Source organism: Nuphar pumila, chromosome 1, assembly GCF_984573655.1.
Source record: "Nuphar pumila chromosome 1, dmNupPumi1.hap1.1, whole genome shotgun sequence".
In the NCBI taxonomy this organism is placed as follows: domain Eukaryota; kingdom Viridiplantae; phylum Streptophyta; class Magnoliopsida; order Nymphaeales; family Nymphaeaceae; genus Nuphar; species Nuphar pumila.
In genome coordinates, this window is record NC_143249.1 from 43,298,343 (window position 1) to 43,318,782 (window position 20,440).

Genomic DNA, 20,440 nt, shown 5'->3' on the forward strand with positions numbered 1-20,440 from the left:
TATAGACTGCGAATTTTAGTGAATTAACATGTATTTGCATGACAAATTTCATGGATAGTACAATACTTTTTACGTTACAAATATCAATATTCTTTGACTCGCTTTAAATGTTCATAATACCACAATATTTCCTTGAAATGAACATGTCACAAGTTTACCATGATATTTATGCATATAACAGAAACCCCGTAAAACGTGTTTTTTTTTTTATAATTTTGCATATTTTATTTTTATTATTCATTAAAACCAAAATTCAATTGAAAATTAATTTCTTCCCCACGCATATTGCAAGTGAAGAGTGAATATTGTTGTCCACAAGGGCATTTATGTCACTATGAAAGATCATGTTTATGAAACGAACTCAAACCCAGAATTTTTACATACTAACGGAAATATCCCCCAATCTATTTTAAAAATGTAGGCTACATCCGTTATATATTTATTTACCTATAAGTTTTGATCTTTTAAATTTGCCGAGATTGTGCCCACTAAAATTTAACTTGACTCAAACGGGATTAGCTAAGATGGATTCGAAGACTTTGATGGGTTCAGCATAAATCTTGAAGAATTAGTACATCACAACCGATCAATCCAAACCAACCAAAATATAAGCAGTTGGACTGGAATTATGCCTAAAGTGACCTGATGGGTCTCAGATTGATGAACAAAATCTAAACGGGCGATGCTCTACAGAACCATATTTAAATTAGTGTTGACTTTTATGGGATATATGTTGGACTGCAGGAACTTGGCAATTCAGGCATTAAGCAACAGTCACATGTATTTAAGCAGCTCATACTGAGTTCATTCCTATCATGGCCATCCCTGCTCTTGCGCATGTGCGCACGCACACTTACACACACACACACACACACACACAGAGAGAGAGAGAGAGAGAGAGAGAGAGATTATTAATAATTCCTTTGGAACAAAAGAACAGAAACAAAACCCAGTCAATTATCTAGGGATTAAAATGTTTATGCAACATTATGTTCACAACCTTTTAGATCTCAAATATTGGGAAAAAAAAGGGAAAAGAGGGAAAAATAGGGCAGGAAAGAGGGCCAACCTCGAATTACTTTTGAAGATCTAAAAGTACGGTCAGATAATTTACAGAGAGTGGTGGGGAATCTCCCAGGAACAGGGAACCAAGCTTCAAATCTTCCAAAATTCCCCCATGACAGGAGACCACCATCAAAGAGTTAAAGCAACGGACTGGAAACAAAACCAACGAAGTGACAAGAAGAATATAAAACACTCCCTTTCACAGTAGGCAAAACAAAAATTACTTATGAAGGCTTTTTTGCTTTTCCAAAACTCACAATTCATGAAACGTATATAGAAAACAAAATCATGATAATTTCATCCCATGAACGAAGAAAACATCTACAATTATTATGTGAATGGAGTTTGGGGAGAGACGTATTTTCACCATTTTAATATGTTATAAAAAAGCCAAATTCGACTATAAAATTCAGGATTTTGAGCATGAAAGAGAACTACAGTTGAACACAAGCTAGGGTATGGAATTACCTCCTAGGGGTAGTCAGTGCCATAATCCAGTGAGAAGAGTATTTCTCGACGAGCCTCACCACCTAAACGGTATTTGAACTTTAGACACAAGGATTGCACCTGTCGATCACTTTCATCATCTAATTCTCGGATGCTTCGTCTTCTGATCTTTTTCAGGGTCTCTTTGGAGGGTGTAAACCCAGCATTGATCTGCTTAGCAATTAAAATTGTCAAGAAAACTGCTATGCGCAATGTGTGATATATATATATATATATATATATATATATATATATATATATATAGAGAGAGAGAGAGAGAGAGAGAGAGAGGGGGACCGTCCAACCAAAGGTACAAACCATTCAAACCACTTTTGGTGTATAAAAATCAATTTTAAAAATGTTTTTAGGCAAAAATATGACCGTAAGGTTGCGATCTCCATGTCAAAAAACTAAGAAACAGCTCTTGTAGCAAATTCTTTGGATGTGTGTAGGATTTTATAATGTGCTAAAAATCAATGGTTTGAAATTTTTTAACTTTTTAGATCATAAAAAATCCAATCTATGCATAAAAAAAGTTCACAATAAGTCAGTTCTTAGGTTTTTTATCATGAAGATGGCATTTATGTGGCCGGATTTGTCAAAAAATGCATTTAAATATTATTTCTAAAATTGGTTTGGACGGTCCCCTTTCCTCACTCTCTCTATATATATAGACAACACACACATGCAGGAGAGAGAGAACACCATCTCATCGATTACTGCTAAAGCAGCCTTTGGGTCACGATTGACAAGATGTGCATCCACAAGCAAGGAGTATGTAGTCTCATTTGGTTTTACACCTAGACTTGTCAGATGCTCAAACACCCTCAAAGCTTCAAAGGTCTGAAACAACGCAACATAAAATTTCAGATTTAATATAAATTTCATCTCAAAGTGTGCATATAAGAACTAAATAAAAGTTACAATTGAAATAATGCATGCTTTGGAACCTTTTTCAACTTCCCAAATGCACTCATTAAAGCATTATATGAATGGATATCTGCAGTCAACCCAAAAGTGTTGCTGATTGCTTCAAAAGTCTGATATGCTCGGTCCAAGTCCCATATTTTTGCACAACCAAGTATTATACAGTTAAGAGCAGCAACAGACTTGTAAGGAGGATCCGCCCGGCTCAAGTTCTCCAATTGGAAATACACCTGGATCAAGTCGATCCAATAAGAACTCCCTCTTAACAAAATTAAGAACACATACATTCAAGAACAAACATGCACTTAACCCACAAATGTGTGAGGTCAATTTTCATAACACATATTTGAATTGCAGTTCCAGTGCATCATTCTTATATGCAAAATTCAGATGAGGTCATCTTGAAAGATACACAATGTACAAACTACAAACCTTAGTTGTCAGAGGCGGTAGGTGGAGCCTAGGCGGTGAGCCCCTAAAAAGACTAGGTGGGGGCCTAGGCAGGAATAGGCGAACTAGTCGGTACCTCAATTAAAAGATTTTAAAAAATACACAAAATATGTAAACAAACTGCTAAAATTAATAACAAACATGTTTACAACATAAAATCAATTAATAAAACAAAACATGTCGTCAAACACTATAAAACAATTATATTAAATAACCCGCTCAAAAAAATTAAGAATAAATGAAAATTGAATAAGCAAACCATACAACTAACAATGTGAATAAACAATATACAAAAATAAAATCATGTATACAAAAAAATTAACAACAATAGACATTATATATATATATATATATATATATATATATATATAAAACTCAGAAACAGTCAACCAGAAATATAACTCAGAAACAGTCAAACAGATTATACACACACACACACACAAATATATATATATATATATATGAAACACACAAACACAGAATATATATAATATAAATATTATAATAACTGAAATACAGAATATACATAATATATATACATATAATATAACTGAAACCCAAGATTCAGTTATATATATATACATATAATATAACTGAAACACGATTCAGTTATATATGTATAACTGAAAAGCATAAACTATAGAAAAAACAGGAAAAAGAAGAAGAAAAAAGGAAGAAAGGAAAAACAGGAAGAAGAAGAAAAAAGGGAAAAAAGAAAAGAGTAAGAAGGAAAAAAAGTGGGGAGGAAGAGAAGAAAACCGAGAGAGGGATGGAGACAGCAAACCGAGAGAGAGAGAGGAGTGTACCTTCTTCTTCCTCTTGCTGCAACAAACCGAGAGAGAGAGAGAGGGGGGGGGGGGGGGAGCGCATAGCCCTTCCCCTTTTTATACCTCTCTTTTGGCATGGTTGAAGTGGTCAACCAAGTTAAAAAACAAAAAAATTGGACAAACATAGGCTTTAAGCCTAGGCATCGCCTAGGCGAGCTAGTCGATGACTAGGCAGTAAAATAGGGCCCCACCACCCAAACCCAAAAGCCCGGGCGGTGGGGCTGTGCCTAGGCCCCGCCTTTGACAACTACAAACTTTGTTCACCTTAAAAAGGACTACTTAACCACAAGCCTGCATCAAGATCTAAAAAGGAATTGCACAAAATTGGATTATTAAAAATTTCTTACAAAGATTCAGCCATCTAATCCCAGTCCTCCCACTAAGTTGTGATTTCCAATTGAAAAATCACATAGGCACCACCACATGAATTGGACCATAATGTGATTCTTCAATCTTAAACTAACAAGCCAGATAATATTTATTTAGCACAACTGATCTAAAAACCACACTTGCATTAGGTCATTTCTCTTGCTAGTTTTTATCCAGCTATATATATATGACATGGACTTTCACTGATAATTCCATCAAATTAGTCCTACTTTCAAACTCTTAGAAAGAAAAAAATAAAAAAAGGAAAACAATAAACTAAAAACAGAACATAGTTATGCTCTTGATTTTTACATGGTTCGTAAGAGCCCACAAGCTAAAATTATCAGACACTGAACAAATTGAATACTTTATAATCAAAAGGTAAAGGGGACTCCTAAAGCTGCAGCTGTAACATGAATAAAAAATATAAAAGAAGAGATCTGAGTGGCTTGCTTGAATTGGAAAAGCAAAAGCATGGGTGATTCAGTGGATTTAGATTTAGCACATGCAATGCTGATTACAAAGCTGATCATACCCCATGTTCAACTCCTATTCCAACCAACCCACTGTGGTTGAATGAATATTCAGTAACAATAGAAATCATAAATTAAAAAAATATTCATTCAACATCTACAGATCACAACTTTACAGCTGTGTTGGTGCAGGATGCACCAAGTCCAAACAAATATAGTGCAGAAGACAAACTAAGTAGAAGAGGCAATATTAGACCAACCATAAAGAGATATCTGGTGAAATACAGATGGAGTTGAATCAATGAACCACCATAAAATTATCCAATAAAGTCTAAACAGAAAACTTACCGAGTCCAGTGTTGCAAACCCATTCTTAGAACATGCTACAACAAGTGGATATAAGGAAGTAAATGGAGAAAGCATGTCCTCTTCCACCTCTGTGGAATTTCCATATTCATTCTCAAATTCATTTAGAGTACTAAAAGCCCGCTGCAAGTTTCCCAAAGAAGCATATACATGTATCTTTCCAAGGTATGCGTCAGGGCTTGGTGCCCTTTTCTGGCGCAAAGAGCGGCGCAAGATTGCCCATGAAGCATCCAAAAGAGTAGCATTATAAGTCCGTCCAGCAGTTCCCAGTGCTGCCACTGTCAAGCCTTCATCAACAGAAAGGAGGACTGGAGGTCTTGCATTTTCACCACGGACAATCCACTTCGCCAAGAATTCCAAAGCATAGAAAGCTAACTTGCTATTATCTGCTTGAAGTGCTACATCTGCAATAAATGTGCAAAGGTTCCAGCTGGGACATAAGGCCTTGTTTTGATCCATTGCCTGAATGTAAATACAAAAGGTTTCCTTAATAACCAAAACATTGATGTAAGACAACTCAAAACATAAAACAAAGAATCAAATTAAAGAGCATGGTTGAAGGCTGGGGATATAAACAGAGACAAAGGATTCATGAACTAACGCCTTGTTAATGATGGCAGACATTTTTGTTGAGCCTGTCAGCAATTAAAAAAACAATTAACATAGTCAATGACTTGCCTGGCTAGGCTTGCAAGCATGAGCATGCAGCCAATTTAGTTGAATGACAAGGGGTTCCATAAGAACTCTTGGCCAAGACTATCTCTAGATTAATTCAAAATTCAGTTCAAGGTCAGGTCACCAGCCTTCAAACAGCTCTTGGAATATTTACAAGTAGGAAAAGATAAAATGAGTAATACCTTGCACCTGTCAATGATAGATGTCAAAGTATCCAGCCTTCCAGCATTGACACAACTGCTTACGCAATTTGTAAAGACCCTCATTGATACCATATAACCAGATTTCAGCGTCAAATCCAAATATTTCAGGGCGGAATCAATCTGATTCAGAAGAAATAGCAAGCCAATAACCAAATCATAAGATTCGTCATCTGGTAAAGAATCTTTTCCTGTCTGGAGCATCCTGATGTCAATCAACTGAAGATCGTTATGGGATTAAAAGAGATGTGCCTACATGAATGTCTTAGACCAAGCTATGGGACTAATTAGCCCCTCACAAACATACTGCAAAGTGATGCAAACCATTTTCTTTTTTAAAACAATAAAAAGGGCATCAACCTAATTATGATATTGAAATGGACAAAGCAAGATATGCAGAACGTGAAAGTGAGCAATGAGCATAGAACAAGTTCAACAAATTATACTAAAATAACAAATATAGTCAAAAGAAGTTAGTGCTTTTAGGTAAGTATGGTATTGTTGATAAGCCCACAAGGGCTCTGCTCATCTGGCAGGAACTACTTATGAACATCACCAAGTTGACAGGATGTCACGAGTTCCAAACCCATGGGTGTGTATCTTTTACTGTGAGGCCAAAGCTAGGCGAGATCCCAGGTTGGCAAGGGGGACAACTCACTGAGTGAGGTGGTTTTTCCCTGGATGCGAAAAAAAAAAAACTTTTGTCGATAGACAAATGTAAAAGGATGACTTATTATTACACATTTGTATATTGCAGGAACCAATCATTGGACTAATAATGTGTTTCCATGACAACAGATGCAGTGAGAAAAACCAAAAATTGAACAAAAAGAAGTATGCTATGATATGCCGGTCTTGCAGGTAACAGCTCAAACTAGAGAATCCACTCAATCCAATGTCATCAAGGTTTGACAATATTTGTCATTTGGGTAAACACTTGAACTTGGCACACCCAAGAAAGGATGGCAAATTGATTCCTCTCAACTTCCCTTCAAAAGTTGACACCTCAACTAGAATGCTTGAAATTCATGAAGTTAAAACGCTTCTTAACTATAGGTACACAATATTTTTGGTTTCCTAAACAGATTCTTTGAGTCTATATGATCAAAAAAGGAAAAGTAGGAAAGGAGAGAAATGTAACTAAACCTATTAATTAGAAGCATAAATAACTATGAGCCTACCAGCAAGTTACCAGTCATGCAAAATCCAATATTTTGGACATCTGAAGCTCTGTTCCAAACATAAGATCCAAATCCCTTCTTTGTGAAACACTATCGAAATTGGCATCAGTGAATTTCTTCTTGCTGCATGAACAAAAAGAAGAACAGCGGCAAATTCTGAATTCATATATTTTTTAACCATAACAAACAGGGGAACACATTAGAATGAAATTTTATCTGCCTATCCAATAGTTTATATGACCATTTCAAACCTTTTTTCCACTCAACATTAGCCGCTAAAACTTGTGATCTTGACGATTGCCATAGGCTCACCTTCTTCCTAACGGAAAATTCTTTGCCACATCTTGCATTTGGTCTGGGATGCTACTTTTACCTCCTAATACAACAATGGCATTCCATTTCTGAAAAAACTAATCAGAACCAGCCTTATCCTGTACTAGAAAAAAACTCTTCCACAGGCACATTTTTTCAAAAATACTGCCGCAATATTAGCCTAAAAATGCAAGCAGCCATTGGTTGACTGATCAATTCTATACCATTCACAAAAAAGCTGATAGCCTCTAAATAGGGTTGGGAAATGAACCAAGCTGCTTGGCTCAGTTTGTTGTCATAAAAGTGACTCAGAGTGCAGAATCATGAGCTGCTCGCATAAATTACCACACTGAGCATGGAAGGGTGCTCAGCTTGGCTCTTAAAAATGAGCTAGCTTAAGCTAAAGGCGAGGCTCATTTGGTAAACAAAGGCCCAAATACAACTAACTGGTTTAGTTATGGAAGAACAAAATCACCCTAACACAAGTTTTTTTTACTGTTGTGTTGTATAAGCCAGCATCAACTAACTGGTTTAGTTATGGAAGAACAAAATCACCCTAACACAAGTTTTTTTTTACTGTTCAGTTGTATAAGCTGAAAGTGCAGTAGGATCGAGGCAACGAGCACTAGAGGGGGGGGTGAATAGTGCCTTTAAAAATTGTCTGCGGAATATTACCGGATTTTGCAAATTTGAAAAACAATCACACAAAGGAACACAAGAATTTATCCTGGTTCGGTCTTTCCCGACCTACATCCAGTCCTCAAGCAAAACCCGCTTGAGATTTCTACTATCAACTTTGTGTAACTACAAGATCAAACACAGACCAAATCCGGTCCCACTTTCAGTAACACACCTACTGAAAGCAAACAACTCCTTTAAACCAAGGAATCCTTCATTTTACAGAAAATTGAAATAAGTAATAACTTACAATACAACCTATGAGCCTTTCTTTTGAATGCAAATGAGATGCAATTGGCTTTTGAGGTTGTTGAAATACTCTACTCACGAATTCACTATCTCTCAAAGGAATTTGAGTGAAAAACTGAAATGAAAAATATCACGTGAGTGAGAAAATGAATATGAGTGAAAAACAAAGAGTAATTGATTCAAATTGATTGAATTGAAGTTATTTTGAGTGTAAAATGCACTCATATTTATAGTTGAAAGTTTTCATACGTTGAGGGTATAAAAGGGTGTCAAAACAGTCCAATTTGAACGATCAAAACGTTTGAAAAATGAAAAGACACGCCTTTTTGAAGTTTCAGGAAAAACGACAAAATTAGTCGACTGGAACAGTAGTTAGTCGACTAATAATTAGTTATTAGTAGACTGACAGTTATCGTCGGTCGACTGATCTGTTTATCAAGCCGTTTGAAAATCTGAATTTTTGAAACTTAGTCGACTAGAGATAAAATTAGTCGACTGATAATATCATCAGTAGACTGAAAAACCTTTCAGTCGACTCCTGCTAAAATCTTCTGAAAAACATACATTATGTCCGGTCGACTGATAAAAACATTAGTCGACTGCTGCTAAATTTTCAGAAAACACATGTTTTGTCCAGTCAACTGATGAAATCATTAGTCGACTGGTGCTAAATTTTCCAGAAAACAGACATTCTGTCCAGTCGACTGATAATACCTTTGGTCGACTAATTTGACAAAAATTTCTTTTTAGAAAATATGGTGCGAAAGGATTAGTCGACTGGTGAGTCTATTGGTCGACTAATAAACACGAAAATTTAATAAAAGAGTTTTCTAAAAAGATTTTCGCTCTTATAAGAATCTAAGACTTTTAATGAATTAAACATTTGCACACTAGTCTTCAAAGATTCTTCATCGAATTCTTCAATATCTTTATTGCCTTAGCTGAAATGCAGTTGATTTCACTTGCTCATCATCAAAACCTTGTACTTGAAGTATCATGTACGGCTTCATTGCCGTAACAATCTCCCCCTTTTTTATGATGACAAACTTAATCAAAGATGAAGCATTTAGATGCATAGATGGAGATTTTACTCCCCCTATCAATATGCTGTAAAACATTAAAAGTTAGTACATTCAAAGCACATATATCACATATTGATTGGTCATTCATCATTACTTCATGCATTTAAAAACTTTTTCATAAATGCAATTTTCAATGCTTTCTTTTTATCTGAATTTCGCATTTCTCATGCAAGATCTGCTGCAATTTCAATGTAATGTTATCTTTTATCTTTTTCTCCCCCTTTGTCATAATAAAAAAGAATAAGGGCAGAAATAGCATAAGCAAAATGGAGATACAAGTTTAAAATATTACAACCCATAAAGTATCAAAGTTTAGTAAAGAAAAAACATAAAGATCAGAAAAGTTGGTTGAGCAAATCCTTAATTGCAGTAATATCTTTCTGAATCGAAGAAAGTTGTTGAGTCACATCTTCACGAAAAGTGTGTTGATGCAGCTCCAAAGCTTTCAGTCGCTGCAAAACTTCATCATTGTCTTGACTTGTAGAAAATTTCTTTCTTTTTACATGAGATGAAGGTGTCGCAGAAGATGGTGAAGGTTCAGAAATTGATGGTTCAGTTTGATCAACACTTAAAGGAGACTGATATTTAATTTTCATTCTTTTAAAAATTATTTGATCAAAGAACTCTTTTTGCTCAATATATTTTTCATTTGTTAAAGAAACTTTGAAATGTCTAAAAATATGAGTTAGAAGACATCCATAAGGAAGAAATGGTTTTTGTTTCCACAAATTTGTAAAATACACATTGACCCAATTTACAGAAATATTTCCAAATAAAACATAAAGAGTCGTAGAAAGATCTGTGGAATAGTAATCAAAAGAACCAGTTTTAGGTAGAACATTGTGGGCAAGGATTCGTCCAGCAATGCGTGCACGAGTTTGAAGATTAGTATTTTTGAAAGGAGGGCAGTGAGGTGCACCTGGAAGAAGAATTTGTTAAAAAATTCTCTCATCATTCAGTTCAACAGTATTAAAAAGAGTGTCTGAAGATGAAATTTTTACGATTTCTCCAAGTAGTTTAGAATCAAACTCGATTTCAACATCACGAACAAGAGATGACAGAACTCCAGTTTCATGATCAAAATGTAAATTCGTGTAAAACAAGTGAATCAGAAAATGATAGTGAAGGGTATCTGCACAGGCATCAAAAAGATGTAAAATTCCTGGAAATAATTCTCTTATTTTGTAACGAGAAAACAGGTGAAACAGTACATTTCGGCCTGGTAAAATAGGTAGTGCAAAAATCGATCCAAAAGTATCATATAAAAGAGGATTTCGGAGTAATCAGAGAGAAAATCCACGTCTTGAAGAAGGTGTAGGAGGAGGAGAACCTAAACCTTTTGCAAATGCAGTCTTCGAACGAGGCATGGTTAAAAACAGATTTACCAAAAAGAATGTCGGCTTCCAAACGACGTTCGGGAGAAGGAAGATGTTGTCTGGCGTTGTGAAACAGAAGAGGAGGATATGATGACTGACAGTGGGTGAGAAGGCTGCCACAAGGGGATTCCGGCAATGGCTGAAGATACATCGTCACGGCAAGAGGATTCCGGCAAGATTTGAAGATGCGCCAGTTACTGCAAGAGGATTCTGGCGTTTCCCTGTCACGGCCAGAAGATTCCGGCGAGGAGAGGGTCGAACGACACTCCGAGGGTTTTTCGAAAGAGAGAGAGAGAGGAAAGACAGAGAGAGGGTTTCGTTTTTAAGAAAAACGAAAAGGTGTGAAAATGAAGTAAAACGATGCCTTTTTTTAAAAAAAAAAAAACGGGTGTTAAAAAAAATCCAAGGGGTATCGGGTCCCTTCAGTTAAAATTTTAAAAAAAAAATTTAGTCGACTAAAATTTTATCGGTCGACTAAGAATGTGCGACTCATTCAAATTTTTTTTTTAAAACATCAGTCGACAAGAAATATATCGGTAGACTAATATGGTGTGATTCATTCTAAAATTTTAAAGCATAAGTCGACTAAAATTTTATCGGTCGACTAATATAGTGCGATTTTGAAATTTTGTTCAAAAATCAGCATTTTTATAAATCAAAAAATGAGCAAATACCTAGTTCTCTCTTAATTCTCATAAAATCTTCATTTTTAAGAGGTTTAGTGAAGATATCGACATGTTGTCCTTTAGTGGAAATAAAATTTAACGAAATATCTCCTTTTAACACATGATCTCTTAAGAAATGATGTCTAACTTCAATATGCTTAGTTCTTGAGTGTTGAACAGGATTTTTCGAAAGATTTATAGCACTAGTGTTATCACAATAAATGGTTGTTGTGGAGTAATTCAAACCAAAATCTTTTAAGGTCTGTTTCATCCATAGTACTTGTGAACACGCTAAACTAGCCGCTATATATTCTGCTTCAGTTGTTGAGAGTGACACTGAATTCTGCTTTTTACTAAACCAAGAGACTAAGAAATTTCCTAAGAAATGACAAGTTCCGCTAGTACTCTTGCGATCAGATTTACTTCATGCAAAATCTGCATCAGTATATGAGACTAAATCAAAGGAAGATGATTTTGGGTAAAATAAACCAAAATCTGAAGTATCTTTCAAATAACAAAGAATTTTTTTTACTGCAGTTAAATGAGATTCATTTGGATTAGCTTGAAATCTTGCACACATACAAACACTAAACATTATATCAGGTCGACTAGCAGTTAAGTATAATAGAGATCCGATCATACCTCTGTAGAGCTTAGTATCTACATTTTTACCATTTTCATCTTTATCAAGAGAAGTAGTTGTACTCATAGGATTTCTTCTTGATTTCGATGAGTCCATCCCAAATCTCTTGAGAAGTTCTTTTATTAAAAATACGATAAGCTTTACTTCTAGAAGAATATCCAAGAAATATTGATTCATCTGATTTTGAATCAAACTTATCAAGATTATCTTTGGTATTTAACAAGAAACATTTATTACCAAAAAATTTGAAATATGAGATCTTTGGTATACAATCATAATACAATTCAAAACATGTTTCATGTAAAATTGGTCGAATAAGAACACGGTTTAAAACATAACATGTTGTATTTATTGCTTTAGCCCAAAAGTATTTTGGTAAATTTTTATCTTGAAGCATGGTTCTAGCACATTCTTGCAAAGTTCCATTATTTCTTTCAACAACTCCATTTTGTGGAGTCGCTTTAGGAAAAGCAAAGTTATGAGATATACCATGTAAATCGCAATACTTTAGAAAAGATTCATTTTCAAATTCACCACCATGATCACTATGAATTTTAATTATAGATATAGATTTTTCATTTGTAATTTTTCTACAAAGTTTAGAAAATTCCGAAAAAGCATCATTTTTGCTTTTTAGAAAAATCACCCATGTAAACCGAGAATAGTCATCTACTATAACAAAAGCATACTTGCTACCATTCAAACTTTGAATTCTAGATGGTCCAAATAGATCTAAATGTAAAAGTTCAAGAGAACGTTTTGTTGAAACTATATCTTTTGCTTTAAAAGAACTCTTGATTTGTTTACCCCTTTGGCAAGCACCACATAAGTGATCTTTCTTATATGGTATTTTAGGTAGGCCTCTTACAAGATCATTCTTGGATAACTTTGAAATAATTTTAAAGTTAACATGTCCAAGTCTCTTGTGCCATAACCATTGAATTTCATTTGAAACAATAAGACATTTTTCATTAAAAGTGGGTAACTCATCTAGATATAGTTCATACACATTGTTCCTTCTTTTACCTTTAAAAATGATCTTTTTAGATTGAAAATCAGAAATTAAACATAAATCATTTTCAAAAGAAACATGAAAACCTTTATCACATAATTGACTAATAGATAATAAATTATGCATTAAACCATCTACTAAAAGAACATTTTCTATCAAGGGAAATTTTGGATTACCAATATTACCAATACCTATTACTTTTCCCTTGTTATTGTCACCAAAGGTGACGGTTCCTCCATCCTTATTTTGGAGGGTGGAAAATAACTCCGGCCTTCCAGTCATATGTTTGGAACAACTGCTGTCCAATATTCATTTGCTCTTTATTTTGTGTACCTACAACAAAATTAGAAGACAAAGCATTTGACCCCTTTCTATTTTCGGGTCCATGAGAGTTAGTCTTTGGAACCCATATCCATTTGGATTTTGGTTTCCTTTGATAATAAATATTCTTTTTATAAAAAGATTTAATATTTCTAGAGTAATCATGTCTAGGCTTATAAGCATTATAAGTTTCATGATTAGATGCATTTGTATTAGAACTAGAAAATTTAGTTCTATGAACAAATGGTTGAGAATAATGTCTTTAATTCTTCACAACATAGTTTGGTCTATTTTGAGTATCAAAGAAGCTATATCTCAATCCAGTTTTATTAACCGAGCATCTTTGAGAACCAAAAAGTCTTTCTAGATTCTCTTGACCATTTGTGAATTTGATCACTATAGAAAGAAGATCATTTGATTTTTCTTTTAGACTAGTTATTTCTTTTTGTAAGAGATTGGTTCTAATTCCAATTTATTTTATCTCAAATGCTTGACAAGAGTTTTCCTTCTTGAGATCTTCTATCTCTTGAAGTAACACTTTGTTTTGAGAGTCAAGAGTTGAATTTTCAGTTTTTAACTCTTTGTTTTTAGAACTTAGACTCTTAAATTTGGCATATAAATCATTGAATGCTTCTAATAAATCAATATAGTCAAATTGACTTACTGAATCTTCTTGTGATACAAAGCACATGTTGGCGACTTCTTCATTTGATTCTTCATCAGAAGAGGAGTCACTATCATCCCAACATGCTTGAAATGCCTTTTTCTTCTTGAATTGGTCTTTGGGCTTGATTTTGAGAAGAGGACAATCTTTCTTGATATGTTCAGCCTTTTTGCAATTAAAACATTTGACTTCATTTGGATTAGAAGAATTCGCTTTCTTTACCTTTCTTTGAAATCTTCCCTTTTTGATGAATCTTCTGAATTGCCTTGTGATGAGGGCAATATCTTCATTTTCATCTTTTTCTGAATTTTCAGAGTCAGAAGTAGCCTTAAAAGCAAAAAATTTCTTCTTGGGTTCTTCTTCTTGTCTGTCTTGAAGTTGGACTTCATATGCCATTAGGTTACCAACCAAATCTTCAAGAGTGAGAGTGTTTAAATCATTTGTCTCTTCAATAGCAGTGGTTTTTCTCTTCCATTCAGGAGTTAAACACATTAGGATCTTTCTGACTAAATCAACTTGTGAATATTCTTTTCCAAGGAATTTCAGAGTGTTCGTTATATCGGTCATTCTTGTTACCATGTCCGATATAGATTCATTTTGCTTCATTTTAAACAATTCAAATTTATGAACTAAAGAAGCAATTTTAGATTCATTTACCTTTGACGTACCTTCGTGAGTCACGAGAAGAGTATGCCAGATTTCATTTGCTGTAGAGCATTGAGAGATACGATTGAACTCTACCTTGTTAACGACACAATATAATGTATTCATCGCCTTGGCATTAAGTGAAACTGTCTTCTTTTCTTCATCAGTCCATCGGCTGAAATCAGTTAATGGAGTTTGGTATTTATCTGAAACAACTCTCTAAATATCGAGATCCATAGATTGCAAGAATATTGTCATTCTCACTTTCCAGTATCCATAGTTTGTTCCGTCAAAGAGAGGAGGACGAACAGAGGAGCATCTTTCTTTGTGCTGAGATGTAGTTGCCATGCTAGATGATGATCAAATCAAAATAATAGCAAACCTGCTCTGATACCAAATGAAAGTGCAGTAGGATCGAAGCAACGAGCACTAGAGAGGGGGTGAATAGTGCCTTTAAAAATTGTCTGCGGAATATTAACGGATTTTGCAATTTGAAAAGCAATCACATAAAAGAACACAAGAATTTATCCTGGTTCGGTCTTTCCCGACCTACATCCAGTCCCCAAGCAAAACCCGCTTGAGATTTTCACTATCAACCTTGTGTAACTACAAGATCAAACAGAGACCAAATCTGGTGTCACTTCCACTAACACACTTACCGAAAGCAAACAACTCCTTTAAACCAAGGAGTCCTTCCTTTTACAGAAAATTGAAATAAGTAATAACTTACAATACAACGTATGAGCCTTTCTTTTGAATGCAAATGAGATGCAATTGGCTTTTGAGGTTGTTGAAATACTCTACTCACGAATTCACTATCTCTCAAAGGAATTTGAGTGAAAAACTGAAGTGAAAAATATCACGTGAGTGAGAAAATGAATATGAGTGAAAAGCAAAGAGTAATTGATTCAAATTGATTGAATTGAAGTTATTTTGAGTGTAAAATGCACTCATATTTATAGTTGAAAGTTTTCATATGTTGAGGGTATGAAAGGGTGTCAAAACAGTCCATTTTGAACGATCAAAACGTTTGAAAAATGAAAAGACACGCATTTTTGAAGTTTCAAAACAAACGGCAAAATTAGTCGACTGGAACAGTAGTTAGTCGACTAATAATTAGTTATTAGTAGACTGACAGTTATCATCGGTCGACTGATCTGTTTATCAAGCCGTTTGAAAATCTGAACTTTTGAAACTTAGTCGACTAGAGATAAAATTAGTCGACTGATAATATCATCAGTAGACTGAAAAACCTTTCAGTCGACTGCTGCTAAAATCTTCTGAAAAACATACATTCTGTACGGTCGACTGATAAAAGCATTAGTCGACTGCTGCTAAATTTTCAGAAAACACATGTTCTGTCTAGTCGACTGATGAAATCATTAGTCGACTGCTGCTAAATTTTCCAGAAAACAGACATTTTGGCCAGTCGACTGATAATACCTTCGGTCGACTAATTTGACAAAAATTTCTTTTAAGAAAATATGACGCGAAAGGATTAGTCGACTGGTGAGTCTATTGGTCGACTAATAAACACGAAAATTTAAGAAAAGAGTTTTCTAAAAAGATTTTTCTAAAGACTTTTTAGGTAAAATGCAACCTAAATATGCACTCTAAGTAAGGCTCTTACAAGAATCTAAGACTTTTAATGAATTAAACATTTGCACACTAGTCTTCAAAGATTTTTCATCGAATTCTTCAATATCTTCATTGCCTTAGCTGAAATGCAGTTGATTTCACTTGCTCATCATCAAAACCTTGTACCTGAAGTATCATGTACGGCTTCATTGTCGTAACATAAGCCAGCATTCCAAGCATAGATAGAATGTTACTCTTAACCTATGTCACACGGACTCGGCTCCAAGGTCGCCGCACCCGCGTCGACACGCACCGACACGGGTGCGGCTCGGACTCGGTCAACCCGACCCTGGGTGTGGTCAACGCACCTAGGGTCATTTTGGTCCATTTTTTGGAATTTTTTTTTTTTTGAAATTTTTTTTTTTGAAATTTTCTGGGCTACAGCTGTAAGGAAAAAAACCCATCACAACTAAAAAACCTGTACACTTTCAAGTTTTAAGTACAGAATGGGCACAACTCAAGTTTTTGTGGTTTTTTCCTGTATGAAGAAAGTGAATTATTACAGTGTACGAAGAAAGTGCCCAAAAGTGAATTATTCCTGTATGAAGAAAGTGTACAGAATGCCTTCACAACTCATCACCTGTCCCCTAATGGGCACAACTTTGACCGAGTCTTATATATATATATATATATATATATATATATATATATAGCCGAGTCCCCGTGTCCAAAATTTTTGAAATTGCGCCGCACCCGTGTCGCACCCGCACCCGCACCCGCACCCATGTGACATAGCTCTTAACACAATCAATGCCCAAAGAAAGCCACATTGCAAATGAACCTTGAACTAGAACTACAAGTCACCTCACCCCCTTCCATTCATGAAAGAAAACTATGTAATTTGTGACTCCAAACCGTTCTTGCACCATTTCATGTGCTTTGTACAAGCATACACATGTGCTTGTCCAACCATACCTATTGGTACTTGAAAGACACTCTTTCCTTTATATCTATGAGACCCATCTATTTTAACAGCACAAAAACTACTTTAAATAGTCATTGTCTCTACAGCTACCAATCAAGTCATACAAAATCAGTAAACGAAAACGAACACTGGAAACAAGAAGCATTTGGGACAACCAAAGTGCAAAAAGGTATCCTCAAGAAGCAATGCTCAGTTTACAATCACTTCTAAAGATCTAGAAATTTGTGATCACTACAGAAACAAGAGAGCATTAAAGAAACAATGGACCATAAAAGCAACTTCCGTAGTGTCTAAACAAAAACAAAAAAAAAAAACAAAATAACCAACTAAATCAAACATCAACAACAACCACATCAAAATGCAAAATTTAAAATAAAATAAAAAAGTAAAAAGCAAAAAAACAGCGTCGAACAACCCAAATTGAGGTAACCTAAAAATGGGAGAGATCGGCATCGAGAAAAACGCCACATGGTTACATTCAGCAGCATCTAACAAAACAACCACGATGCTTATACAAAATGGATGACTCAACTTGATCAAACACCAACTCAACTCCCCGAAAAGTAAAAAAACCATACGAAACAGAAGAAGAAGGCCACCGCGCTCACCGGTCGAGAAGCTTCTCGGCGGCCTCGCCCTCCCTGGACTGGTACATCGCCTTGAGCACAAGGTTGTAGGAGGCGGTGTTGGGGGCGATGCCGTAGTCCTCCATCTGCGCGACGAGGTCGAGGAGCTCGCCGGCCGAGCCGCCGATCATGAGGTTGGCGCGGAGGTAGTGGTTGTAGAGGTCGACATTGGGGTGGTTGGGCTTGCCGTTCTTGTCGAGGGATCGGATCCAGAACTCGAACAGCTGCTTGAGGTCGGACCACCGCTGCGAGGTCATCCAGTCGGCGAAGACGTTGAGGAGGTTGGCGAGGTCGAGCGTCTGCGAGAACGCCTGAATCCGCCGCGACGCCGTCTGGTCGATGAGGCCCAGAGGGACCAGCGATTGAGATAGGAGGGAGTCCGGAAGGGGGCTGCGCCAGTTCTCCTGGTACAGAGGGCTGCCCGTTGATGGGTTCGGTGGGAGAGGCGTTGTTGTTGTTGGTGGCAGTGGTGGTTCTTGGAGTTGGGGCTCTTGAAGGAAGAATGGGGTAGTGGTGATCCTTCTGCAGGTACTGGTGGTGGTGGGGCTGAAGGTCTTGAGGAGGAGGTGGGTTTTGGTAGCCATTGCTGCTGCCTTTGCCATTCTTTTGTGCTCTCTTTTTTATGGTTTTGGTTGGTGGTGGTGTGAGGGATTTTGGTTGAGGGGAGTTGCAGAATTGGGTCTGTTTGGATGGTGGGATTAGGGTTTTGAGGTTTGTTTGGTGTTTGGGGTTTTGACTCTTGAGTTGGGGTTGAGGATCAAGTCAGGTGTGGCTTTGCCAATCAGTGTGTGATTCCTAATTAAGATCCAGTTTCCACTCTTGCCTATGTCATTGCACAGACCAAATAGAATGCATAACCAGGTATCTAAAATACAATTTTTATTATTTAAGTAAAATACAATTTATCCAACAATCCATGGTCACCTCTAGACCTATTGAGGGAACTCGAGTTGGCTTAATTACCAAAGAAATTGCATTGTTTAAGCAATAGGAATTTGAACTCTAATATATTGCTCGCAAACCAAATACTTCAATAATTAGTTCCACCCCCCACTATGGGATGTAAAATATATTTAAAATACATTTTTTATTATTTAAGTAAAATATAATTTATCTAACAATTAGTGGTAATTACCACAAATTGTTGGATAAATGAGCATGTGTGTGTGCACGCTTGTGCGCGTGCATGTTGGAATTAAGGATGTCAACATATTAAACCTCTTTGATTGATTATTATTTACTTGAAAATGTTAAACCCTTTAAGATCCATCTTATCAAATGTTAAATGATGGTATACGTTCTCGTATTTTCACATGTAAATTTGAAAAAATCTCAATCAAAATGTATTTAGATTCATATATTTGGACTTAGTAGAAGTCAGTCGGGCTGGATCTAATAAGCAATTTTTTAAATTTGTCTCGGTATTTTCCTCGAGAAAATCCTAATAAGATTTGTGATTATGGTCCAAATGACCTGGTGACAGGCACACAAAGTGGGTCTAGGTCTAGTTCAAACTTCAGGGCTGTTATTTGGTCCACTGCTGCCTTCTTTTGGTTCAAGCAGATCCACGTTATGGGTATGCGAGCTCGGAGTTGGTGGGATTCGAACCTAAAACCACTTGGTTATGATAGTCGCATGGTGCAGCCAACCCATCTAGTTCGAACCCAACAAATGCACACATATTGGTCGACTGTTCAATCCAAAAACGAGGATGGCCCACATACTGATGCCTCGTTTCCATTCCTTAAGAACTTAGAGCTAAGGCTGCTGGCCACCTGAGTGAACCAAGACTGACCTGTTCAAGCTTGTACATGCAATCAATGTTATACTTTGCTCAAATTCGACTCCTTTAACAAATAAACAAGTTTAATGCACAAATATTTGTGCAATTATATTGCACCTGAACTTTTCACACAAGCACATACCTTAACTGCTACTATAGTCTTTCATTACTTCATGCTGTTCTCCTTATTCTATACACAGTGATGGGAGCATATCCTATACTTAGCAAAGTACTGGACTTAAGGCACGTTTGGAAGCGAGAAAGATGTAAGAAAAGTAATGCATTTCAAATCAGAGAGATCTCTTCGCTGAGAGAGTTATTATAAAAAACTACACTTTTTGATAGAAAACATTGGTCTGTAGGGAGGGGTGGAAGAATGTTTCCAACCAAGAGAAATTTTATTTTTACTTCCCACCACTAATCTCATCACCACCACCACCAACCATCTCACCATCACCACCACCCTCCTTCTCTCTCATTTTTTCTGGAAAATGTTTCCTATTAAGAGAAAATTTATTTTTACACTCTCCATCACCCATCTCACTACTGCGATTACCACCCATCATCTCACCATCACCACTACCATTCATCTCACCACCACCCTCCTCCTCCTTTCGCACTTTTTCACATTTTTTCACTATGTTTTTCTCATGCTATACAAACAAGAAAAAAAACTTTCTTTAGAAAAACTTCTCTTAAAAAAAACATTCTTTTCCTATGAGAGTTTTCTCTTCCAAATGTGTCCTTTGGAGCGGCTTCCATCTAGGGTTGTAAACAGTTGGGATTCAGGATGGGGCTGATC

General features: G+C 36.0%; 1 protein-coding gene across 1 annotated transcript; it reads right to left on the reverse strand.

Annotated features, from left to right (window-relative positions):
* Nucleotides 1-908: 908 nt before the first annotated feature.
* Nucleotides 909-18,651, reverse strand: LOC149848833 (pentatricopeptide repeat-containing protein At1g26460, mitochondrial-like). The gene is made up of 7 exons (XM_090012635.1): nt 17,838-18,651; nt 5,821-6,043; nt 4,946-5,425; nt 2,502-2,708; nt 2,257-2,394; nt 1,534-1,722; nt 909-1,215 (listed from the first exon to the last, which is right to left on the reverse strand). The coding sequence occupies exons 1-6, from the start codon at nt 18,455-18,457 to the stop codon at nt 1,537-1,539; spliced, it is 1,854 nt and encodes a 617-aa protein (XP_089868761.1). The 5' UTR covers nt 18,458-18,651; the 3' UTR covers nt 909-1,215; nt 1,534-1,536.
* Nucleotides 18,652-20,440: the final 1,789 nt, after the last annotated feature.